At 42.3% G+C, this 27283-nt stretch overlaps 1 protein-coding gene across 1 annotated transcript; it reads right to left on the minus strand.

Annotated features, from left to right (window-relative positions):
- Positions 1-7997: 7997 nt before the first annotated feature.
- Positions 7998-8751, minus strand: LOC136502895 (wall-associated receptor kinase 3-like). Its single transcript, XM_066498146.1, has 2 exons — positions 8389-8751; positions 7998-8291 (listed from the first exon to the last, which is right to left on the minus strand). Exons 1-2 carry the CDS (start codon positions 8749-8751, stop codon positions 7998-8000), a joined length of 657 nt encoding a protein of 218 aa, XP_066354243.1.
- Between the last annotated feature and the right edge of the window lie 18532 nt (positions 8752-27283).

Consider the following 27283-nt stretch of genomic DNA (forward strand, 5'->3'; position numbering starts at 1 on the left):
GCGACGGGGAAGAGCTCTGCATGGTGAAGCACAGGTCCCTTCGATACAGCCTTGTCCCCCTGCTCTTGTTCCGCACGCACGCGCCGCCTGGAGATTCTCCTGTCCGGCCGCGTTGCGGTGAGAAACGCGCAGTCGCGCAGAGGCGCTCCGTGCCCACTCCCTTCAATTCCTCTCTCACGCTTGCTTTTGCTTCTACAAGTTCTACCGGCCGCTGCCCAGCCTCCTGACGGCCGAATCGCCTGCTGCAGATGCTGATTGCTGTCGTCGTCGAGGAGCACGCATAGCCGAGCAGTTTTTGCCACCAGCAAGCTTGTACGAGGAAAATCCTCCGGTGCGACGTCCCTAGAGAGCACATAGCAATCGACGAGCCCAACCAAAGTTCAGAGCTGTACGTGAGTCCTTCTCACGTTATTTTAATCCTCTTCATTGAAATTTACATTCCATCAGTGTCTCTCTTGTTAGCTTTAATTCGGCACAAGCTCAAGCCTTGTTTGCTTGAAGGGTTGCTACGTCTCACAGTACCACTGCGCCAGCCAATGGAAATCCCATATATGGTCAGTACACCAATCGCATGTCCTCCTTTTAGCTATCAATCAATATGCTCTGTGCTCCTTGGAAATCAATATGCTCTGTGCTCCTGAAACCACCGGCGGCTGCCGGTTCACCGGCTGATTTGGTACAGGCAGAGGTACCGGTGCATGATGTTGCATTGGACCCTGTGGTGGCGCCCACTGAAACCTCTGCGGGTGTCGTTGATAATTTCGGCCCCTGCCGATAGCCACCGTTCCATCCACGACCACCAACTTTTACTAATCTTGTATTGATTATTGTAGCCCGTAAAAGATTATAAATAAATTTTCAACTACGAATTTTTAGATTTTGTTCAGCACTATAACTTTGGTACATAGGATGTATCTCCATCCGAGGTCATTCAAAAATTAAAAAAATTCCAAATATGAGAAATTAAAACTTATATTTAGGTCACTAGATGATATTAAAGGAAAACATCATCAATTACAAAGTTTTAAATCTCACCAAGTTCTATAACTTTGATATAAAATTTGTCTATCTTATCTTTTTTGAAAAAAAAATGATTTTTTATGTGCGACATCTATTTTTAGTGGTGGGTTACATTAGTGCCAAAATCGATTTAGAGCTGTGGTTGGTATTTTGGACAGCCACTAGAAATGGCTCTATCTTCCGGGACAGGCCGTAACTCCAGCTACTAGAAATGCTATTTCTGGCGGGTTTTGACCCAAGCGCAGCTATAGAAAAACAAGACTTTAAAACTCATTTGTGTTTCAAAAGCTAGTCATGAATGATTGATGACAAAAACCATGAGGCGGCGTGCAAGTGACAATTAAGGGTGTGTTTGGTTCGTGGAGTCACTCCATGCATCACGAGGTAATGCATCATGAGTTCATCCCATGAATTTTGGTAGAACCAACTCATTCCTCATGCATGTACTAATTGTTAGCTTATGAGAAACGTGGTGGTGATGGGTTAACTCATTCCATTCCACGAACCAAATACAAAAAATGAGGAGTGAGAAGACGATGGACACCTCATTCCTCAAACCGAACACACCCTAAGTAACTAGCTGTGCACTTTTGCAGTCTGGAAGTGGTATATTTGATTATTTTTTATCGTTTTTTTTCTAGTATTGGTTTAGTAATCTTTTTCCATGTGGTAGTTTTTTACTTCACGACCAAAAGCGCTACCAAAAAGACAAATTTTGTACTCCTATATTTCATACAAGCAATATTTGCTCAACCGGTTTATGTTAACTAAGAAGTTTTGAATACGCAATAAAAATATAATTGTTCGCTTACTTTTGTTGATTTACATTCCATTTCCCGTCGTTACAATAAAAGCACATGTTCCACAATTCGACGTCTGCTATTAATAACGGCTTATATATATATGCTGAAGCTTTAATTATATTATCAAGAATAATGGATTCTTTTGGGCAGTGGATCTCAATTGCGACGGCTACTTTTTTTTTGTTGATTAAATTCCATTTCCCGTCGTTATATATGATGCTAATTTTAACAACATTCTCCCACTTAACCCTCGTATTAGACAATGGATCCCAATAATTGACTCTTGATTTACCCATTAGTTGCAAAAGGATGACTTACAATTCGTGTTGCCACTTTGTGACATCCTGAATGAAACCTATATATCTTTGTAGAAATGTAGAATAGTAGGTCCGAAGACAGTATTCTTCAGAAATAACAGGGTTGACAGAGATATAGATGTATGTATATATTAATTATTCCTTATGGTTATGTAATGTTTTCCAATCGAACTTAAATACGACATGTATATTTGTAACAATCCGTGTTTTATATAATATGAAATTACCAACTTTTAAAGGTTTTCGTGATATGTGTATTGCATGTAGTTTAGCTCAAAACCTTTTGCAAAACATCCCCCTCTTTCCTATTTCAAGATCTTAACCTAAATATTTTTAGATAAAACTTTGCATAGTATGTGTATGACCGAGTTAAGTTTTAGAAGAAATCAATAGCTAATCTCCTTTTCTTTCAAAAAGAAAAGTTAGTAAAGTTCAATCTCAGCTCACACTCAAATTTAACTTAAGCTACATAAGTGGCCCTGTATCTCTTCTCCACCCTCGGCACAGCCGCGAAACCCAACCAGCCAAGTCCCTTGGGCCTAACACGATTCCTGTTCCTGGCCAACACGCCAAGTCCCTTGGGCCTCAGCCCATCGACCTCCGAAGCCCATGCTCACATGTGGGTGTGGATTCCGCCGTCAGCCCCACACACTGATCCGAAAAATATTAAGTGCAGGCCGTCCGCATGGAGATTCGTGACATGTGTCTACGGGCATACATTTGCCGTGCGGCTGTACCCACTGATTTTTTTCCCAAATAACCATACTCCTATTTTTCTTCTTCCAAACGTGTGGAGTACTGGAGCTATCCCACCTTGCCTCAGTTGCCCCGCTCCATCGCCTGAGGGCATCCATAACACTATCTCCAACAACAACACCCAAAATACAAGATATATTTAATGTTTGGGTAGCGCGCGCTATAGGCAAAGGGTTCAATACTCATTCGACATCTTCTCTAACAACATGACTTAAAAGAGAATCCTTTTTGCAAATAGGTTTCTAGGAGAGAGGATATTTATATTTGGGTTGTGCCTCTCAGGCAACCCAAAATGGGTCTCCCGTATAGGTACTTTGCTGGAGGCTGATTTTGGATCTCCTGCTAGCCATTTTGGTTTTAGATGCCCATATGGGTTAGCTATTGGAGACAGTCTAACGGCGGTGTGAAATCGATAGGCGAGGAGTGCAATCAAAACAAATAGATAAATGTCTAGCTGCACACCTTACATAGGTGGGTCAGAATGATGGACACTGCGGGTTTCATTGAGAGACGTGCAAGCTGATCGACCAACATCTGCTAGCGTTGAGTTTTTCAGGGCCTGTTGGAAAGGGCTCCTCTGCGGCTCCGGCTCCGGCTCCTTCAGAGGATCCCTGCTAAAAGTTTTCTTGGAGGAGCCATTTTTCAGTAAGAAGCAGTTGAGCCAGAGCCGTTTTGGAGGAGACGCTCATCCGGAGGAGCCAGAGCCGTTTTGGAGGAGCCATGAGGCTCTTCCGGAGGAGCCCCTCATGAGGAGCCGTACCAAACACCCCTTCAATATTCCTATGTTATCCACATACGCAAATAGCTAGCTTGCATGCGGTTGTTGGGGACACCCTAAGGGTGTGTTTGGTTTCATGCAATCCATCATCTATTCATTCCACACTTTTTTGTTTGGTTTGTGAAATGGAATAGGTTGATGCATCACCACCTTATTCTCTCAAATTAATAATTAGTATTGGTACGAGGAACGGAGCCATTCCACTAAATTTAAGAAATAAACTTATGATGCATCACCTCATCTAGAATTACACGAGACCTCAAATTAAACACCCTATAAACTTCCTTTCCCACGAAGAAACTGAACCCTCTCTCAGGCCATTCCTGCTCCCGCTAGCATCATCTTGGACCCACGCTGTAACAACATTGCCACACCCTCACGCGGTGGCACGACCACTGACGATGCCTCAGCGCCACGCAAGCTGCCACACCAACTGCAATGTGGACTGGTGGGATCCATCGGTGGCCCACATGTCAGAAAACCTGGCTGATAAATAGGCAACCATTCACTATTCACCGCTGGACCCAAGGTGGGCCCTGCCTATCAGTGACCGAAACCACCATCATGTGACAGGCTGTGCCACGTGGTACCTTTCTATACCGCCATATATCCCTCCTCCTTTTCTACCAATTGGCAACCTCAGACTTGTCAAGTACCGTCCCCTGACACTTTCTATTTTCCTGGATTTTAGAAAATGTTTTTATCTTCAAACATTCATAACTAATTCATTTTAACTCAGCAAAATATGAAACTTGTACCGGAACTTTTCTGAATATATGAACTATCTTCTGGTATAGGTTTGAGAGTTACTCGGATGTTATTTACTACAATTCCTATTGATTCTTGTTTGTAACTGCCCAACATTTATCCCACGTTTATTCCTTTTGTGTGTGAACAGGCTTCTAGATGGCCCGAAGAAGTAGGACCCTTCTGGTCGATTATATTACGCAAACACTAAGAGACCCATACCACTGCCTCCTTGACATCGCAGGTGTTATATGACGGTATTATTTTAGAATCCAATTTAGGCATTGCAACATAGATACGCTAGTTCTTTACATTTATTCGTTGCTTGCATAATGATGCATGCTTTATCTGAGCCATGCTTGGCTCGAGTGGAAACCATTTCACCCTGATCACCCAGCTTCGCGCACGCACTTTTATACAAGCTTGTCCATCAAAGAGATCTTAAAAACATAATATAGTGCACCCCCCAATAATTAAATGAAATGGCCGAAACAAAATGCGTGTATTAGGCTTATTAGCTTAATGTGCTTACCCACAGCCATTGCTGCTAGCGGGAATACGTCCTGGCAGGTTCCTGCTTTGCCGTCTCCTTTCATTCCAGGTTTGCATGGACAGTCATACCCTAAGGGCCTGTTCTTGCGTCTAATATATCAAAGCAGGTTAGTTTAGCTGCCAGCCAGGCCATCCACGTCACACTAAATTTCCCCTGCCATCCGATTTCGCATTCGACGGCCCAGATTGCTCGAAGCGGATTCTCGACGGCAACCGATTCTCGTGCTTCTAGTTGGCTTCTCTCGCTTCCTTGTTGTCTTCTGTCGGCTTTTCGGCTTCTGCTCCGGAGCCAGCCCACCAAATATATACGCGAGCTTCCGATTCTCATTCTAGATTCTTCTTCGCTCCCTTTCTTTCCCGTTGCGGACAGGGCGCCGGCGGCTTCAGCCCTCGTCCTCCTCCCTCACGCGGCACCGTGCCTGGGGACGGCCACTTCCGGGCCACGGCGGCTGTGACGGCCTCCTCCTCCTCCTCTCCCCCTCGCGTCGCGCCATGCCCTCACGGCACCAGGCGCTTGCAGGGCACGATGGCGCCCCTAGGCTGCGGCGCGGCACCGGCCATCCTCAGCCACGACACGGCGCGAGTGGGCCCCGCCGGCGGCCACCGCGCGTGGCTGCCCTCCGACGGCCACCAGCGTGGCTGCCCTCCGGCGCTCCCTCCTCTCTTTCCTCCCTCTGCTCCGCGTTTGCTCATGTGCTACAGTAAACCCTAGCTGCCTGTGCTGCAGGTCACGTTCGCCCAGCGCCGACCTCGCCTCCTGGCGGCGATGCCCTGCTCCCGTGTGGAGACGCTCGTCGGCGATAGCAGCGGCGGTTGCGTGGACGACGAGGTAAACTCCTAGGTCTCCTCTCTCTCTTGCCCTCACTCTATCTATCATGATGAAGCTCATATCTCGCAGCATAGACTTTGATTGTGCGAGTATGGCTCCAAGCTGGCCTTGTGAAAAAGGTTCTGGGAGTTTGGCTCCTCCAACTATACGTCCATTGGTTTTAACCCGAGTTAATACATGATTTCATTTATTCAGCCTGATTTATGTGAATGTTTTACTGCGTGGACATGTTGTGCTAAATCTCCTTCCTTTGGGCACTAACAATCATCTCCTCCGTAGCTAGGCTCTAGGATGCACAAACGAGTTCTCTTTTTCCTCCTTTTTCTTTTGGAAACTGGGAAAAAAAACTAAACTTGCCTGCCATACAGTTTTTTGGGCTCGTTGAATTAATATGGAAACTTTCCTGCGATGCGCTAATAATCATCTCCTCCATAGTCAAAATGTTGAATACAGATTGCTTCGAAGGACAATGTTTCATGATTTTTATGTCTTATATTCTTTTGGCCTCCTACACATCCATATGTACATGCTCAGCCACAATGACAAGGTGAGAAAGGTGCATCTCCAGAAATTTAATCCTTTTCTTCAGGTCTCTTGTGCTCCTGCAAATATTGGTGATTGTATACTAACGTGGTCATTTTATCAGGAAATACTTCACACCTGCTGGTTCCAGCCAAATTTATTGCAGTGCATTGTTTAGCTTCAATGAATTGATTTTTCCCCTTAGACAACAGCCTGGAATCTTCTTTCATTCATATATCAATGTGGATTTTACTTGGCTACTATGAACCAGTCAGTCTATAGAGTAGTCATTCTGTTGATTGTTGATTGATGACCTCCTCTGTTCCTTCTATTTCCTTGCCCATCCATCTAAGCTCTGATGAAGCATAAGTCTATACTTAAATTGAGACATGGAGTAGATAAAATTCAGACATGGAGTGGTGACTCAACTGTGCCAATTATCCTTGTATGAGCTATAAATAATTTTTAATATTTACTTGCCCAACCATATCTAAAGGTCTGATGTGAACCAGTCGGTCTATGGAGTAGTCATTCAGCTCTGTGGTTATTGTTTGATGATCTCCTCTGTTTCTTTTATTTTCTTGTCCATCCATCTAACCTCTGACAAAGCATCAGTCTATAGTAAAATTGAGACATGGAGTAGTGACTGATGGTGTACACAGGCATCCAATCTGCAGTGGGAATCAGCAACCAGTTGGACCAGGGAAATGCGCAAAGATGCGATTTGCATCTATGCTAATTGGTGGTTGAATTGTGAGGTATGTTTGAATTACAATGATTTTCCACACCTTTCAGTTTCATTCAATGAAATTGGCCAAATCTGTTGTCATGTTGACGTGTCAAGAATGGTTCTAGATTTAGTGGTTCACTAATGTATTCATATGTGCAGTTTGTTCACGTTTTTTCGCAGATGTCATTTCCTGATTACATTTGCTATCCTGGTTTCTTACATATTCAATATGTCGATTCTCAATGGTACCAGCATCAACCAGGTATGCGCTCATCCTTTTTTGCCCATTTGGATCTTCAGGTTACATGCGTCTATATATTAACTTACTCATCTTATCAGCATTCCCTCTAAACATACTAAACTGAATTTATTTAGTCAGCGATGGTAAGGAGAAACAGATTCTTTGCCAAAAATATTCTACATCTGTATATGATAATCGCCCTAATATACTACGAGCGCAAGGGCACGCGTGATGGACTAGTATTCCTTCACTCGAGCAAGGATACAAATCAGGGCGCTTGCAGTCATCAATGTCTGAAAAGTATATAACATATAGTAGAGAGACAGATTAAAGACAAGATAGAAGCCAATTATTGGTACGGTTAAGCAGAGTATCTCTCTACTACTCTACCTCGGCATCCATTAGGCTGTCTCCAAGAGGAGACTCATTGTGGAACTCAAACCTAAAATTGGTCTCCAACACAATACCTATAGCCTCCAACAGAGTATCTATATGGAAGACCCATTTTGGGTGCCAGGAGAGGCATAATCCAAATATGAGTATCCTCTCTCCTGAAGACCCATTTGTAGAAAGGGTTGTCTTTTGGGTCTTATTGTTGGAGAAGACAAAAAAATAGGTATTAAATCTTTTGCCTGTAGCGCTATCAAAGGACGAATAAGTCTTGTATTTTGGTTGCCGGTTGTTGGAGACCGTATTAGGGACCTAAGGGTTGCCCTCGTAATGCTCCAAGCACCTGCAGATGTAGCCATCGTTGGTTACGTTGGCACAAGAGCTGTTGCCGCTGACGCACGCGTAAACCAGAGGTGGCTGCTGACCTTCCGCCGGACTCGACGCGCCGGCGGCGTCCCTGATGGAGAAATCGATCACGTATGGCACGCCCCTGGTGTGGAAGAACTTGCTGGTAGTGTGTCCGCCGTCCAGCAGGTCCGACGTAGAGAAGTTGTACCACGAACTCTCGGCCACCATGGCGTAAGAGCACGGGCTGGTCTCCGTGTTCTGGGTCGTGGCGGCCACAGTGACATCGAAGCCGAAGAGGGGGGGGGGGGGGGGGGGGGGGGGGGGGGGGGGCGCCGCCGGCTGCTGGGATGGAGGCCTGGCAGCAGCCGCGCCCAGAGCAGGACCCGTTGTCCGCTAACTGCAGGTTGCCCAGGAGATCTGCACGGCAGGAGGCAAGGATGTTCTCCTTCGCCGGGCTCAGGGGGCTGTACTTGAACAGCATAGGAAGAGCTACCAATCCGACCCCAATGAGGACATTGCGCGTCGCCGACAGGAGGAACGGCCCCTTCATCTCTGATCCCAGGACAACCATCTGGTTCCTCATGAACCCTTGGGTAGCATTCACGCGGCAGAAGGAGGTGACTGCGCCGGATGCCCGCGCCTCGCTCTTGGCGATGGAGATGTCGATGAGCTCGACGGGAGAGACGACCAGATTAGTATTATTGTAGTGGTCCACCATGGAATGGTTACTTGGGTCCTCCGAGTAGTTCGTCTCAACGTGATCATGCCTGATCCGTTGTAAGCAAGGAACGCGCGAGGTGGCTGGAAGGAGTGGTTGCAGGTGACCTGGAAGCCCTCCCGGAAGCACCCGGGCTTCATGCCGAACGGGAAAGGGATGCTGATGTTGCCGCACTTGTCCTGGCAGCCCGGACGTGATGATTGGCAGCTCATCTTGTGCTTCGGCAATGGCGGCCGCCTGCTGGATCAAGAGAGCCGGTGGTGCCCCTGCTACAAGTAGCAGTAGAAGGTGAATTTGCAGCAGCTGGGACGAATGGAATTGCGACTGCAAAGGCGTGGTCATGGTGTTGTTTTCCGTGCACTAGAGCTTAGCAAAATCTATGGTATGGATGCGTGGATAATGCAAGAGCTTGCATACACCGGTTAATATATAGCCGCGCTGTGCAACGGCTCTGCTGAGCAATTGCACTTTGGTCTGGATCGATACTCCTATCTATGCATGCATTTCAAACAACGCCCTATGTTTTGGAACTTACACGTCTTCGATTTTTTTTCTCCTTCCAATTTTCACTTAAGCCCAGAATATTTACACACATGGAGTTGACTGAAATTCGTCTCAAATGTAGGTGTAATATGCAACAGGAGAGTGTTAGCTAATTTCAAAGTGAGTTTGCTAGGTTTCCACAAATTAATTAACAGCTTATTCGTTTCGGCTGGATTGGCTTATAAGCCATGGCTGAAAGTACTGCTGGCTGGTTTGATGTGAGAGAAAAACACTGTTGGCTGACTGATAAGCCAAGTAGTACTATGGCCCTGTTTGGCATGGCTCTGGAGCTGAACTCCAGCAACTCCAACCAATTTTCCAGCCAAACACCCCAGCTCCAAAACTCCATGGAGCTGCCAACTCCATGGAGCTGTAGTGCAAATGGAGGTGGAGTTTCGGAGCATCTCTTCTCCTACTCTAGAACTGGCCAAAATAGATCTAGACGTGGAGTTAGGGTGAAATTACCCGCAATTGCCACTGATTACACAACTCGAACCGTTTTTCTTTCTATTCGCTCTGCCTCCCACACCCGCGTGCGGCCGACTCCCCCTCCCTCTCTCTCTCTCTCTCCGCGAATCCGCCGAGCCCCGCCCATCCGCCGAGCGCCGAGCCCCGCCCGTCCGCCGAGCCCCGCTCATCCGCCGAGCCCCGCCGAACGCCGCCGCCCTCCTGCTGCTGGCGGGCGTGGAGCCACTCCACGGCGCCAGCGTCAGCGTGAGCAGCGTGAGCCACTCCACTCCCCGCTTGCGGAAGTCCAGCGCCAGCGTGAGCAGCGCGCGCGCCGCTGCCACCTCGTCTCCATTCCCCGCCGGCGGCGTCCTCGGCGCAAGATTCGATGCGCGGACTCGGCGTGGGCTCCTTCGACCTGCCCCGTCACGGCCTCGGTGCGGGCTCCTGCAAGCAACCCCGGCAATCCGGCATGGGCGCGGAAGCGCCGCCCTGCCTAGGCTCGGGAGCGGGCGAGGCGCAGCCTCTGCCCCAACCCTGGCGCTGGCGGTCGACACCGGCGAGGGCTCTGCTCGGTCAACTCGTCAGTGGGAAGAAGAAGGTGCTGACGAGCGGGGTCAGCTCGTCAGTGAGAGAGGGAGAGAGTTGAGTGGGGAGAGCTGCGGATGACATGTGGGTCTGTTCAACCAAGGGCAAAGTGGTCAATCCATACTGATAAAACACCATTCTGGAGTTGAGAGTACCCTTCTAGCCAAACACTCCCTACAGACAGCTCCAACAATACTCAGAGCCAGCTCCACCTGGATTTCTGGAGTGGAGCTGCTCTATCTAGAGTTGGAGCCATGCCAAACAGGCCCTATATAATGCAAAATGAACTGGGAGCCAGCAGTGAATCCTTTTTTTTTGTTTTCGCTTCTGGCTCCTCAAAGCTGCAGAAGTCGAAGCCCTCGTAAAAGGGCCCCTAGATGGGTTTGGTTAAGGACATGGCCTAGCGTAGTCTCTCCTGTTCAAACATGCCGGTGGGGGGTTTCATAAGAATTTTATAGCCATTAAATAAGCTGTCATAACATAAAAAAAATGAAGGATGATGATAAAAGTTTTATGGGATGAAATGTGTTCCTTGAAAACTGGGACATGAAACTCTCATTCAGCGTGGCCTCAAATAAATATTGTTTCAGTTGGCATGTTGTCTTTTAACAAATTTATCACGAAACGGGGTCCACTAGTCATCAATTGCACCTTTTTCTATTTCGTCTGCTGACCACACAACATTACTTTTTGTGTCATGTAGCAAGTTTTGTCAAACAATTTATACCTCATTTGACCAATTTCTTCCATACAAAGCTAGCAGAATGGAGACTTAAAAATACTCGTATTATTTCTTGTTTGCATCTTAATAATCCATTGAGCCACTTGCCCATTGAGCCACTTCCATACAAAGCTGGCACCATAGACTACCACTACTATAAAAAGTTTAATCACCGCCGGAGCCTTCACCAACGGTTATGAGACAGCCGGCGGTGATAAGTATCACCGCCGGCTCATGACCTGAGGAGTCCCTTTTGGTTGATCAACCGACGGTTATAAAAGTTTTCACCGTCGTCTCGCCGTATGATTCGGCGGTGAACAAATTACCGGTCTTCGACGTAGTATCATACACCGAACCGGCGGTAGAATGTTTAGCACCGCTGGCTGACATTCTTTTGGTTATTTGTGTTCTCAAACAACATGTCATTCTTGTGGTTGGATGCATTTTATGGGACTGTGTCTTGACAGTGATGTATATGTTATGACATTGTGTATATGTATACGACCTGGGTCTGGTGTAATCGAAATAATATTTCTATTATTATTACAATTGATTCTGGAAAATAATGCAGTTTCACTTACGGCCTGCCTAAATCGTTGGTGATATGGAATCAACCGGTGGTGATGACAGTAACAACAACACCGCAAGTACGGCGATGATGGAGAGGGCTTCACCGCCGCATAGTACGCCAGACCTACGGTGATACCGGCATCAACACTGCCGGATCGAATGGCGAATGGCTATGCTGGTATCTACATCAACGCCGGATCATAACCCGGCATGACATTGATGTCTAGTCCATCGCTGCCGGATGGTAAGCCAAAAAACGCTGTTGTCCCCATCATCACCGTTGGACCAATTGCTGCCGGATCGTACTCTGACACGGCGATGAAGTAACCGACAGCACCGCCGGATCGAACGGTGATCCGGTGGTGACCAATACCTCGCTGGTGCGCAACCGGCGATGATCAGACAGACCATCACCAGCGACTTTTACCAACGAGGGCCAAAACCGTCGATGAAGGGGGGTCTGGAACCGGCGGTGATAAATTTTCTATAGTAGTGTACAAAGATGCCAAGGTGGCGTAATTAGTGTAGAGCAAAATTTGAAGCTATATATTTCTTCATCTGGGCTCAAATTTGACGTTATACATTTCTTTTTTGATCGTCTCGAGGGTGAAGCCAGGGGCGGTCGAAGCGTGGAGGTGTGTGGAAGCTTGCAGCAATAGCTACATCCTGAGGACATAGTTCACGATTGCTCACACAAGGGCGGGATGTCGGGCCAGCTGCTGCAGCTTTATCAGCCATGCGCCTAGCAACATGGATGCGCTGTTGGCGAGTAGCTGCAGCTTGGGCAACTCTGGCACCAGCAGCAACATTCCCAGCGGCTACGTCCTAAACAACTGCAGCCAGCCACTGAGCTTCATCAACCTGCGCGAGGTGAGTGGCATTCGCCTCAGCAGTCTCTGCATCTCCAGTAATTTCACTGAGGCGACTGCGGCATTCAGAAATCTAGATTCTATATTGGGATTCTAGAATCTAGACTCTAGATTAAGAAAAAAAAACCTATGAATCTGGATTCAGACTTTTAGACTCAAAAGATTCTATCTATTACAAAGCTCATTTTACCTATAATGCTCTTAACCTTTCTCACTACTCATGCCCTTAATCTTGAAAAGTATCATTATTGCATATCCTAAAAAGGCGAATTCGCTACCTAGGAACTTGAAATTGCATTTTTAATTTTTTGTGGCACCAAACAACTCCAAACCCAGAAGTGATACACAAACCAATAATTAGTACAACTTAATCCTAACAATGTAGCTCTATTTATTGATGTTGATATTATAATTAGTGCAATGAGGAACTCATTATACACCTCAAAATGTGTATGAGTAAATGAATTCAAAATACTAAACTACTCATTTATAGTGCCCGTAGAAAAATCAGCTCATGATCTCATCACTGCTTGAAAGTGGCACCAAACTTGTGTGATACACAAGAGAACTCAACACTTATTCACTTCTATGCACATGGCTACAATAATGACCTACACTTCTTTACTTCTTTACATGGCTACACTACCACACTCTAGTGTTTATGGTGCCTACCTATGTCATTTTTCAAATGGCTTTTACTCTACTTACTTGGCATGTTACCACCCACACGACTGTCTAGGATTCTGCCATGGGTCACATTCGACACTCTTCTATAAGTATCTATACTCTAGAAATTTCATCATTTTTATCTAGTTTCTAGATATTTTTTCAATGCCAAAAAATTCTAATTCTGGAATATTAGCATAGTAAGTATGTTTTTCTTTGCCATGAAGTTATTTAAAGAATCTTCCATGGTAAATATCTCTTCTCTTCTAATGCCCAAATTCTTCTAGAAGTTTCCAAGTTTGCATTGCTTTTTTCAGTACTGTCCATTTGATACATCACTTTTGTTATTCCATAAACTATGTTGATGAATATCTAACACAAAGGTTACGTAAACCCCTTGATTATCAGCATGATTGCACAATTAACTCCCCTGATCGATTCTCCTAACCGGCCTAGGTCATAGGGGCTACACCAATCGGCTGTGCTCGCGCTCCCCCGCTAGTTTTCAATCAGAGCTTGCAAGGCTTCAGACCTCCATCACGAGGGGCCTTTGGCCAAGCGAAGTTAACTCGGGAATAGGGCTCAAGTCCTAGAGAGCCCAGGTCATCGTCACTAGGGGTCCCGACCGACCGAATAAGGCTCGGCATATGCCTGAGTGTTCTCAACAAGACCCTACCACACGACAAGAATATGACACCTAAGCAGAGGCACATCACAGACAACGTTGTCAAGGAATTGTTCCATATCTGCCTTGGAGAGGGGTTGCCTGCCTATTTTGGCGGGGAGTCATGCCTGAGGTGTGATGAAAAACCCATGCATCAGCCCCTAGGTATCATCTCCCTTGGTGTGCAAGAGATGCAAGGGGGAAGGTGAACTAGAGATGGGCGAAGCAGTGACCCTTTGGTCTACCAGGATCTACCACTACCATCTAGAAAATTTGCTACTAGCAGTTTCTATGTTGTCGGCCACAACCATGTCTAGAGCGGTGATGCCACAACGGCTCAAAGATGAAGACGACGAAGCCTTAGGACTCCATTGGATATTAAGGAAGCTAGAGAAAACTCCAAACTTTGTATGCCCCTTGCCCTCCAGAGCTATAAGGATGGGCAAAGGAACCCTTAGAGGGGTGGGAGGACCGATCGACCCAACCCATTTCGAAACCCTATATCAGACTAGCCTAATAATCTCCTACTCTCTATATATATGTAAGAACTCAAATTGAGCGTTCTTACATGAATAACTCTTTGCTAGACGTAGGGCTTCGAAGCCCAAACCAGGATAAACCTTCTCATGTCTTTAGTGTTAGCCATCAAAGTCCCACACATCGACCACTAATCACTAACCATGGTTACGAACCCACAATAATTGGACTATCATCAATCTGCTTGAAGGATGATTGTTCTTATCTAGCATCGATCATGCATCAGTCACTCGAAGCCTATGTTTTTTATCATATTTTGTGCATTCTTCTTTTTACCTTGAACACTAATTCTTACACTCACCTCATTCCCTTGGCCCTTGTTTCAATCTATTTTGGGGTGCATATGCCTAACCAAGTAGTTTATGGTGGCTCTCAAAGTCATGGCAATATTTACATCAAACCGTTTAAGATAGCTTTTACTACAGTGCATGAGGTCTATTTTCTGTGGTCTATAAAGTGATAAATCTTGTCACATTATAGTATTTGGATGTCTTTCAAGATTTCAATTTTATGGTTCTTGGTAACATCACTATTGGTCATTAGAGGCAAGTGATTTATAAAATATTTAAAATTTGGTTCCACCAATGAGCAACTCTACAAGGACACAAATGTACAAGGACACAATACAATAGCCTAATGGAACTGATAGAAATGGACAAGAATTTCATAGGACAATGAGAGTGCCTCTATGCTTTGCTAGCAAGATAATACTCAATGTAGTTGAACACCCTATGCCTGAATTCAACAAGTGATATGTTCCCCTCCAATTGTGGCTACAAAAAATCATTTCCACAAGCTCACACATTATAGGCATCCGTAATCTAGTACCACATGCCAAGGCGACTAGTATAGTTTGGGTATTTTGTCAAATTGTAAATTGCACTTCAATGTTGTGTTCCTCTTATCGAGGTGATCGAAATGCATACATAGAACGCTCAATTTGGAAACCGAATGAGGAAATTACGGCTTCAAGAAGATCCACACCCCATGGAAAGCAACCAAACTGCTTTTGGTAGTTTAATTTGAGTTAGGAGATGTATTTTGGCACGAAAATTGTATCAATTTCAACTCCTATTAGGTCAAGACCTCCCCACCCTATATATATATATAAAGGGCCACGGTCGATTGAATTGAATCCAATCACACAAATCAATCAACAACTTTACTTTTCAACATGTTTTGTCCTTTGCCTACTTTTCCAACCCATAATTGGTGTTCATCTTTCAATCTCATGACCAAAGGTGGCACCTAGGCTTATCAACCATCTTAGGGAAAGCCACCGATGTCCACACCCTGATGGGTCTCCCTAGGTGAACTTTCAATGGTTAGTTTGTCTAGAAATTAGCCATTCATCATCACACATAAGTGTGATAGGTATATATCATTTGCCAGTTTGCTTGTAAACGTAGCCATTCTTCACCATTTAAGACTGATATTTAGCCCCTTTTGGTGAAATAACTGTAGGAAAATTGGCCTAACTAGTCTCTTTCTACAAATTCACATTAAATTTTTTTTTGCTATCCGTGTGTTCTAGCACTTTGGTGTGTGGGATCAAATTTGCGTCAACACACTTTTTGGTGAGCCCGCTAGGGAATGGTTGCTTCAGCTATATATACCTTGCAACTCTGCCCTACCCAATTGCTTAATTGATATATCATATTGTGTTCGTCATTGCCGTTGCATGAGGCCAAAGGGATGACTGCATTTTTCCTTGAATATTTATGCTTGTTGCTATTGTCATTGTGATAAAGCCCTTACAAAAGAAGCAACTAGGAGGTTCAAGAGATGTTCCCAAACATGGTATCATACCAAGGTGATGCACTGCTAAAGTCCTAGTTTGGTTTTGGCTAATTGATGAAACCTATTTGGACTAATCCTTGCATCTAAGTATGTGACTAGATAGGATGGTCGAATCCAAGTGGAGGAGCTAGGTGGCACTCATGGATGGAGATGGCCATATGAAATGAAGTCCATGTTGATGGTGTGGACATGTGATGATGATCAAGCTCCGGGACTTGGAAAAGAAGAAAGAGAAAAACAAAATAGGCTCAAGGTAAAGGTGATATCCATAGAGCCATTTTGTTTTCGGTGATCGAGACATTATAGAGAGTGTGATCACATTTAGGATAGATGGTCATACTATTAAGAGGGGAGCTCTTATCGGACAACTCGATCATCTAGTGCCACTAGGTGTTGGAAAACATGCACATGCATTTTAGGCCTAGTGCACAATCGGTGAGAAGTGTTTAACCTTTGAAAAATGATTGTGAAAATGCTAATACACTTGCACGTGATGGTGAAACACTTGGAGTGTTAGCACATTTGCAAAGGTGGTGAGAAAGGTGAAGAAACAGAGGCGAAACTCGGCTTGGGGTGCTGCCACGGGGGCACCGCCACCCCTTGTCTGGTGCACCACTACCCCTATGGCGGTGACCGGCTAGGAGACCGAGAGCAGTGGGTTGCCTTGGGGGTACTGCCACCCTGTCCAGTGGCACCGCCACCCCTAGGGCGGTGCCCACCTGGATGTGGCAGAGCAAGGCTGGAGCTGAGGCTGGCAGGGGAAGGGGCGGTGTGCACCGCCACTGGCAGGATGCTGCACCGCCTGGTCACCGCCACTAGTGAGGCGGTGCCACCACCGCTTTTCACCCGAGAGCAAGGGAAACCAAGCTTGTCACCACCACGGGCACCGCTGCCCTGATGGTGGTGCACCGCCATAAAAATCCAGAGAAGGGGGTATTCGGGCAGATGGCCGGGTGGTCACTGCCACCCTAGGGGCGGTGCCACTGCCACCATCTCTGGTGCCCCAACGGCTAGTTTTTAGTAGTTGGAAAGTGACTGTTGGGAGGGGCACCGCTATGTTCGGTGCCAGGCACCGCCATGTCCGGTGCCCTCGTAGAAAGCTGCTCCAAAGGGGTAATGGCTCTATTTGCTTGTGGGCTTATAAATAGAGCTAGTGGCTAGCCTTGGTCACTCTCTTGGCACTTCTAATAGCTGCATACACCCTTTGAGAGCTAAGCACACCACTCCACTCACTTGCACACTTGATTTCATCATCTTGAGTGAGATTAGAGAGCCTCTAGTGTATTGCTTAGTGTTCTAGCATCTTGTGGCACTAGTTGAGCGTTTTGGGCTGGTGGAGTTCTTATTACTCTTGGTGTTTACCGAGACCTAGATGGCCCGATGATTGGTGGATCGTCGAGTGGAGGAAGGTGATTGTCTCTGGCTCCAATCATTGTGATTGTGAGGGGTTCTTGTGCCTTCCCCGGCGGAGTGCCAAAGGCAACTCTAGTGGATTGCACATGGCTTGTGAATCCTCATCTTGTGTTCATTTTGCGACACCCGGTTGCAGGTTAGGCATGTGATGCCTATTAGCGCGTGAACCACCAAGTGAGTGAATCGCCACAACAAGGACTAGCTTGCCGGCAAGCAAGTGAACCTCAGAGGAAAAATCATTGTGTCTTGATTGTCTCCTCGATATTCAATGATGTTCATCGATCGATCACTTGCCACGGCGGTATATCACTTCTACCCTTCTCCCTCATTACTTTGTATTCACCTTGTGTAGTGCTTGTAGCTCGTGTAGCTCTTTAGTTGTAGTTATCTAGCTAGTTTTGTTCACCTAGGTGTAATTTAGTGACATAGCTCTTGTATGACATACTAGAGATCATAGAAATTAGAATTGGGTAGGTGGCTTGCAATCCCAAGTGTAGTGCTAGCGCAAAATTCGCTTTGCCATCTTATTGACTAATCACTTGCTTTAGTGTTGATGTAGAAATTTTTAATAGGCTATTCACCCCCCTCTAGCCATTAGGACATTTCAACTGCAATATTACTATAAAAGGCTTGAGGTACAACTTGCAAATGCATTATACGCTTCTAATAATTATTTTATGTGACATGAACTCTCATGTTGGTGTTGCTATTCATATTGATAATAGGCATGTTAGATTGTTAATATTGATATTCATCATGCAAATTTTGATTATTATATACAAAAGCCAATGCTAACTATGCATACTTCAAGTTTCAATGCTAATAGCAGCATACAACATTCAACTTTGTATTATTTTACATCGACAGTGAAACAAGTTCATATGCCAATGAACAATTACCAAGGCCAAATTAACTAATATAATGGATTCAACCAATCTTTTTGAGATGTCACATGTGATGGCCAAACAAATATGCACATAGCATTTCATCTCTTATTTGATTGGCAATAAATATTCAATATGTGGTTTCACCATATAACATGATAGTGGACGCGAGAGCCTACTACGTTAACTCTAATTATTTAGCCAATTATTCCAAATCATCATATGTTGCACAGTTACTACTAGAGCGGAGGTTGCACCTAAAAATTCAGCACTTTATGTTAATGCTAACGTTCATTATTCGGCTTCATATGTTACTCTTAACTCTAGCCTGTGCAAATTGTTATTATGCAAATACTAATATCATGTTTTGGCTTTACATGTTACCAGTAACTCCAGCTGAATCATTGAAAATTCAGCAAGCATGAATACATTTCAATACACCAATGTAGCACATAGTTTGGTCATGTTCAATCACATGGTTTCAATATCACTTGCTCTTCATTGCTGAAATATTATGTTAGTAATTCTTGTACAGTACAAGAAAGATTTGGCTAAAAAGGTCAATTTAACAACTACTCTAGGAATACTAGTGAGAAGCCGGTCACCACACTGAGTCATCACCTATTGATGTAGGAAACTAAAGGAAATGATGGTGTTCCATGCCACTGGTGAGTAAATTTTGTGTCATGCATGGGGTCTCCAATGGGTTACCACATGAGACACAAGAGTTATAATGGTTTAGGCAATAAAGCCCTACATCCAGTGTGAGGAAAGATATATATTGTATGTCACGATGTCACACCCGATTTTAAGGATAAAATGGGATACAAAATCTTATATGCGCCCAGAGATCAGTCACACACATAAGCCGACAAATTACAATAGTATCAAGAGACAATGCTTTATTATATAACAAAAATATACTCACATTTAATACTTACATCAGAGGTATGTAGCTAATCTTTAGGCTCCATCTTTCACAGGGACGGCTGACTGGGGGTATCATATGCCTAGCACTTCTATCAGTCTCCTGGTAACTCATCCGTAACTCTATCAATCTTCGGAGCAACTTTTCTAAAGTCTGGGGGTGTGGGGAAATAGCAAGGGTGAGGCGGTGAGCACATGTCATACTCAGCAAATATAACATGGGGTTCATGAGGCTCAAAAGGTTTGACACAGGTTTAACAATCATTTAGCTTTTAGTTGTCACAATTTTAGCATATGAATAGCATCAAGTTGTCATAATTCCATAGTAAACACATGATCAATGTAAACATGAGTAATATATAGCAAAAATAATTACTTAATAGTGATCATCAATTCCATAAGGGTCCAAGGCCGCTCGTGACTCATGAGCACGGCTGATATATCAGTTTTACACTCTACAGAGGTTGTACACTTTCACTATGAATCATGATGCCCATATGCCTGGGTTTATAACTCCCAAAACACTTCCAAGGTGAGCAGGTAGGGTTCACTATGAAGCCTTTCAAAGGTTCGTCTAACAAGTTAGGGCCATTAGATTCACTTGGCAAACAGATATAGGAACCCCCTGTCGAATGGCACAATTCCATCATGGCTATACATATACGAGTAGAGGCTTGTCCTATACCCGATTCGTCAAGCCATTCTTACGCCATAAAGGTAACCTCTAACAAGCTAGAAAAGGTCCTCATACTGAGCTAAAGCCAGAGCCATGTAGCCCTCATAGCTGTACTATAAGTCTCAGATGTTCGCTTACAGATAAGTCATTAGAGAGACGAATCTGAAGCATTTAGAAAGTAGCTAAACACTCCAGCCCCCTATTTCCAAGTTGCTAAAAAGTCATGTTTTAATGTTTATTGCATATACCATTAGTCAAGTTACAAGATCATGGTTTAGTTGAGCACTAGCAAAGCTACCCAATGCATATCTCATAGGAGTCAAGGCATAAGTCAAATTCTAGGGAAATCCTTATCAAGGTGACACATGCAAATATGGATTGAATGTATTAAAGTGAATAGGTAACAAGGATGATCCCATGCTATACTTGCCTTTTACACTTGCTTTCCACTCAAGGCAACTGCTCATAGAAATTATTCAGTCCTCTCTTTTGTAGCTTCGGCCTCCAGCGCTTACAGACTAACTCTTCTTCTACTCGCAGATCGTAGCAACCAAGCATACCAATATACAAGCAAACAAATAGAGACAACTAGGAGCAGTACACCACTACGAGACAAAAAAACATACTAAAGAGAGCTCGTTACGACGGTCGAGAGAACAGCAAGAAACATAACGGAACTATCATAAAGAAGAAACGACTACAGAATAGTTTTATATATTACAAAAGAAACATCTATGAGCATTGATTCATGTTAATTAAAAAAACTATGTGAGTAGTATCAACTCAGGTTACTCAGAACATATTCAAGTTTCAAAAGTCGAGTTAAAGCTAATTGTATTTTATTTATAAAAATATCTCATATCATTTAAGTCACTTAACATTTAACTGGAAAGATTAAAGGACATGTGACAAAAATTAAACAAAAGCATCATGTTTTGAAGTTGAACTAAGCATGTTATAAATTAAAAGGTATTAATGTTGATATTAATCATATTGACAGTGATTTATGAAAGACCGATGTATTCACCCTAAGTGGCTTTTAATTATAAACCCAGTTGCATAACCATTAAAAAAATTAACATTTAACTTATAAAATTATGAGATATGAGACATGTTAAACGTCACTGCTAACACATAGCATTGGTCGGCATAGACACAACGTCACAAGTAACAACTAGAACATAGCTACGGTTAAAAGAAAAGACTATCAGAAGTTTTATATTACCAACGAAAAGAAAAGCCTACATGCTTGATTTATTTTAATTGAGCAAAACGATGTGAAGCATATTAATTCAGATTAGATAAAATATATTTTAATTCTAAAAGCCGGGTTAGACTAATCATATTTGATTCATAAACATGCATGTATCATTTAATCCAATTAAACTTTAAATTTACAAAAAGAAAAGTGCATGTGAAAACACTAAACGAGTTTAAACTAAGTATAATTAAAACACATTTAAGTTTACAATTAATCATGTTAACTTTTATGTACGAAATATAGAAGTTTAACATCTACATTGCTTTTTAATTAGAAACTAGTTGCATGTGTATTAATCAATTTAGTATTTAACACTATATTGAAAAACATGTGATACGGTAAATGTCACTACTAACTTATAGATCACTTCAAAATGAATCTAACGCAACTTAAACGAAACAAAATGGAATTAAAACAAAGAAACAACGGAGATATTATGAACCAGTGGCAATTCTATAATTACCTTGTCTTCTTCCTCCATCCATCTCACGTGACCTTTCTGCAGGAACAAGGGAGGAGCTTGGTTGCTAGGGGCTAGGGGAGGCCGACCAATGGTGGCACATGCGAGACGTTGGAAACAACGTAGAAGAGAAAGGAGGGAAAATCTAATTTACTACCTTAGGAATTCCTAAACTAGGGGCTCCCCTTATGGTAGTTCTGCTAGTGCTTTAGCCAAGAGGCTAGGTACAAATATATAGGGAGGAGAACTCCTCATATCTACATCAACTAGGAATATGGTACTAATTGATGTTGCACCCTTCCACCTTTACCTAATGGGCCTAGAATAATCATTAAAGTCCATTAGTAAATAAATGCATGGGCCTTAGAGATTTATCAGTATTATTGCACATGGGCTTTAAGGGTTAGTGGGAAAATGAGATATTTTTTATTTTCAGGAATTAATTAATTTTCGGATTAAAATAATTCTAGAAAAGTCTAGAATTGATATTTAAGCCACGAAAAATACTTCAAAAGCTCCGAAAATTAGGGGAAAATTCTCAGAGATATTTTACAACATGAGGAACCTAAATAAAGTATTTAGAGCTCATGAAAAGATATTTTGGAGCATCTAAAATTTAGATTATCTCATAGAAAAATAGGAAAAAGGTTCCACAAAGAGAAACTCAAAGGAATGATTTAGAGCAGATGAAGAGGAACTTGGAAAATTCTGAACGAAAAGATTAGGATCGAGAAAGCAAGAATTTGATTATAGAAAAACATAGAGACGAGCCGAAGATAGATAAACGATTTACTAAACGCGTTTTGAAAATTTTACTCACTCATTACACCAAGTCACACAACAAGCAAACATCACATCAAGCAGAACCCAGTCAAATTAATTTGGAAAAGATTGAAAATTCATTTTTTTCTATAACTAAATTTGCACTACCTTAAACTAAACTTGGGAAATTTTATATCAACATTGAAATTATTTATTTTATTTAGTGTTTTCTATGCATAACTCAAAATCAAAAATTTTGGGGTGTGACAAACTACCCCACTTAACAGGAATCTCGTCCCGAGATTCGGAGAGGCTAGGGAGACAAATAAAGCTGATCTTCGATTCTTCATGCTTCCTCGATTGGTGGTTTATGAGATGTAAGAACAAGGATTGTGGATAAACAAATGATGACAAGGTAGATAAAGATAGATCTTGAGTTGTTTGCACCTCGTCGCTTGAGACACTACGGAACTTGATGATGTTGATAGATGATGCTACCCCACATTAACAAGGGCCTTGCTTGACTTCAAAAACTTCCATAAGAACATCCTTTTGCTGGTGTAGTCTTCATAGCCTTCCTTTGGATCACATAGATGGGGCGATAGACAAGCAACACAACAAAAAAACAAGCATGCAACACAACATCGACACTACACGTGCTTCTATAGCAATGGTGGGCATCCTAAAGAGTAGGGTTATATATGATGAAAGGCCATCGCGAATTTGAACATGGTGAGATAAAAAAACTTTAGTAAATCAAAGAAAAAAATAAATCAAGGAGATAAGAAGCAATAGCTCAAAGGAAGCTATCAAGGAGAGTAGACAATAGGACAAGGAATGAGAAATAATCAATTCAATGAGTCAAGGAGATGAAAAAGTAGTTTTGTAGCAAAATAATTTTTAGAAGGCGACCAGTGCTAACTTGGCATACGTCCTACAGTCAAAACCGCTCAAATACTAATCTGTCACACCTGATTTTAAGGATAAAATGGGATGCATAATCTTATGTGCGCCCAGAGATCAGTCACACACATAAGCCGATAAATTACGAGAGTATCAAGAGACAATGCTTTATTATATAACGAAAATATACTCATATTTAATACTTACATCAGAGTATCATGGAACGGTAGCTAATCTTCAGGCCCCATGTTGCACCGGGATGGCTGACTGGGGGTATCATATGTCTAGCACTTCTATCAGTCTTATGGGAACTCATCCTTAACTCCATCAATCTTCGGTTCAACTTTTCTAAAGTCTGGGAGTGTGGGAAAATAGCAAGGATGAGCACATGTCGTACTCAACAAATATAACATGGGATTCATGAGGCTCAAAAGGTTTGACACAGGTTTAACAACATTTATCTTTTAGTTGTCACAATTTTAGCATATAAATAGCATCAAGTTGTCATAATACCATAGTAAACACATGATCACTGTAAACATGAATAATGAATAGCATAAACAAATAATTATTAGTGATCATCTATTACATAAGGGTCCAAGGCCGCTCGTGACTGTGAGCACGACCGATATATCAGTTTTACACTCTGCAGCGGTTGTACACTTTCACTGTGAGTCATGATACCCATATGCCCGGGTTTATAACTCCCAAAACACTTCTAAGGTGAGTAGGCAGGGTTCACTATGAAGCCTTTCAAAGGTTCGTCTAACAAGTTAGGGCCATTAGATTCACTCGACAAAAAGATATAGGAACTCCACTGTCGAATGGCACAATTCCATCACGGCTATACACATAAGAGTAGAGGCTATCCTATACCCAATTTGTCAAGCCATCTTACGCCATAAAGGTAACCTCTAACAAGCTAGAAAAGGTCCTCATACTGAGCTAAAGCTAGAGCCATGTAGCCCTCATAGCTGTACTATAAGTCCCAGATGTTCGCTTACTGATAAGTCCTTAGGGAGAGGAATCTGAAGCATTTAGAAAGTAGCTAAACACTCTAGCCCCATGTTTCCAAGTTGCTAAAAAGTCATGTTTTAATGTTTATTGCATATACCATTAGTCAAGTTACAAGATCATGGTTTAGTTGAGCACTAGCAAAGCTACCTAATGCATATCCCATAGGAGTCAAGGCATAAGCACAATTCTTTGAAATCCTTATCAAGGTGACATATGCAAATATGGATTGATTATTAAAGTGAATAGGTAACAAGGATGATCCCATGCTATACTTGCCTTTTACATATGCTTACCACTCAAGGCAACCGCTCATAGAAATTTTTCAGTCCTCTCTTTTGTAGCTTCCGGCCTCCAGCGCTTACGGACAACTCTTCTTCTACTCGTAGATCGTAGCAACCAAGCATACCAATATACAAGCAAACAAATAGAGACAACTAAGAACAGTACACCACAGGAGACAAAACAACATACTAAAGAGAGCTTGTTACGATGGTTGAGAGAACGCAAGAAATGTAACGGAACTATCTTAAAGAAGAAACGACTACATAATAGTTTTATATATTACAAAAGAAACATCTACGAGCATGATTCATGTTAATTAAAAAAACCATGTGAGTAGTATCAACTCAGGTTACTCAGAACATATTCAGTTTCAAAAGTCGAGTTAAAGCTAATTATATTTTATTTATAAAAATATCTCATATCATTTAAGTCATTTAAACATTTAACTAGAAAGATTAAAGGACATGTGACAAAAATTAAACAAAAGCATCATGTTTTGAAGTTGAACTAAGCATGTTATAAATTAAAAAGGTATTAATGTCGATATTAATCATATTGACAGTGATTTATGAAAGACCGATGTATTCACCTAAGTGGCTTTTAATTATAAACCCAGTTGGATAACCATTAAATAAATTAACATTTAACTTATAAAATTTTGAGATATGAGACATGTTAAACGTCACTGCTAACACGTAGCATTGGTCGGCACAGACACAACGTCACAAGTAACAACTAGAATGAAGCTACGGTTAAAAGAAAAGAGTACCGGGAGTTTTATATTACTAACAAAAAGAAAAGCCTACATACTTGATTTATTTTAATTGAGCAAAACCATATGAAGCATATTAATTCAGATTAGATAAAATATATTTTAATTCTAAAAGCCGGGTTAGACTAATCATATTTAATTCATAAACATGCATGTATCATTTAATCCAATTAAATTTTAAATTTACAAAAAGAAAAGTGCATGTGAAAACACTAAATGAGTTTAAACTAAGTATAATTAAAACACATTTAAGTTTACAATTAATCATGTTAACTTTTATGTACGAAATATAGAAGTTTAACACCTACATTGCTTTTTTATTAGAAACTAGTTGCATGTGTATTAATCAATTTAGTATTTAACAATATATTGAAAAACATGTGATACGGTAAACATCACTACTAACTTATAGATCACATCAAAACGAATCTAACGCAACTTAAATGAAACAAAACAGAATTAAAACGAAAAAACGATGGAGATATTATGAACCAGTGGCAATTCTGTAATGACCTTGTCTTCTTCCTCCATCCATCTCACGTGACCTTTCAACATGAACAAGAGGGAGGGAGCTTGGTTGCAGGGGGCTGGGGGAGGCCGACCGATGGTGGCACAGGCGAGATGTTGGAAGCGACGTATAAGAGAAAGAGGGAAAAATCTAATTTACTACCTGAGGAATTCCTAAACTAGGGGCTCTCCTTACTAGTTCCGGTGTGCTTTGGCCAAGGGGCCGGTACAAATATATAGGGAGGAGAACTCCTCACATCTACATCAACTAGAAATATGGTACTAATTGATGTTGCACCCTCCACCTTTACTAATGGGCATAAATAATCATTAAAGCCCATTAGTAAATAAATGCATGAGCCTTTGAGATTTATTATGATTATTGCACATGGGCTTTGAGGGTTGGTGGGAAAATGATATATTTTATTATTTTTGGAATTAATTAATTTTGGGATTAAAATAATTTCAGAAAAAGTCCAGAATTGATATTTAAGCCACGAAAAATACTCCAAAAGCTTAAAAAATTTGGGGAAAATTCTCAGAGACATTTTACAACATGAGGAACCTAAATAAGGTATTTAGAGCTCATGAAAAGATATTTTGGAGCATCTAAAAATTAGATTATGCCCACAGAAAAATAGGAAAAGATTCTAGAAAAAGCCAGAAAAATTCCCAAGAAGTTTTGAGAGATAGGTTAATGAATGAGAAACTCAAAGGAATGGTTTAAAGCAGATGAAGAGGATCTTGGAAAATTCTGAATGAAAAGATTATGATCGAGAAAGTAGGAATTTGAATATAGAAAAAGATAGAGATGAGCCGGAGATAGATAAATGATTTACTAAACGCGTTTTGAAAATTTTACTCACTCATTACACCAAGTCACACAACAAGCAAACATCACATCAAGCAAAACCCATCAAATTAATTTGGAAAAGATTGAATATTCATTTTTTCTATAACTAAATTTGCACTACCTTAAACTAAACTTGGAAAATTTTATATCAACATTGAAATTATTTATTTTATTTAGTGTTTTCTATGCAAAACCCAAAATAAAAAAAATTTTGGGGTGTGACACGCGAGTGCTCAAGGGTAGGGGTGTGTTACAAAGACTGGTGTCACTACCGAAAACACCTAAGTTGCCGAGTGTCCCCACCTTTGCTGTGGGCATGATTTCGGGCACTCGTCAAACATGGTGTTTGCCGAGTGTCCCAAAGACGACACTTGGCAAAACCAAAACTCACGGCATAACAGTTTACGCCG

Source organism: Miscanthus floridulus, chromosome 14 (genome assembly GCF_019320115.1).
Source record: "Miscanthus floridulus cultivar M001 chromosome 14, ASM1932011v1, whole genome shotgun sequence".
Taxonomy (NCBI): Eukaryota; Viridiplantae; Streptophyta; class Magnoliopsida; order Poales; family Poaceae; genus Miscanthus; species Miscanthus floridulus.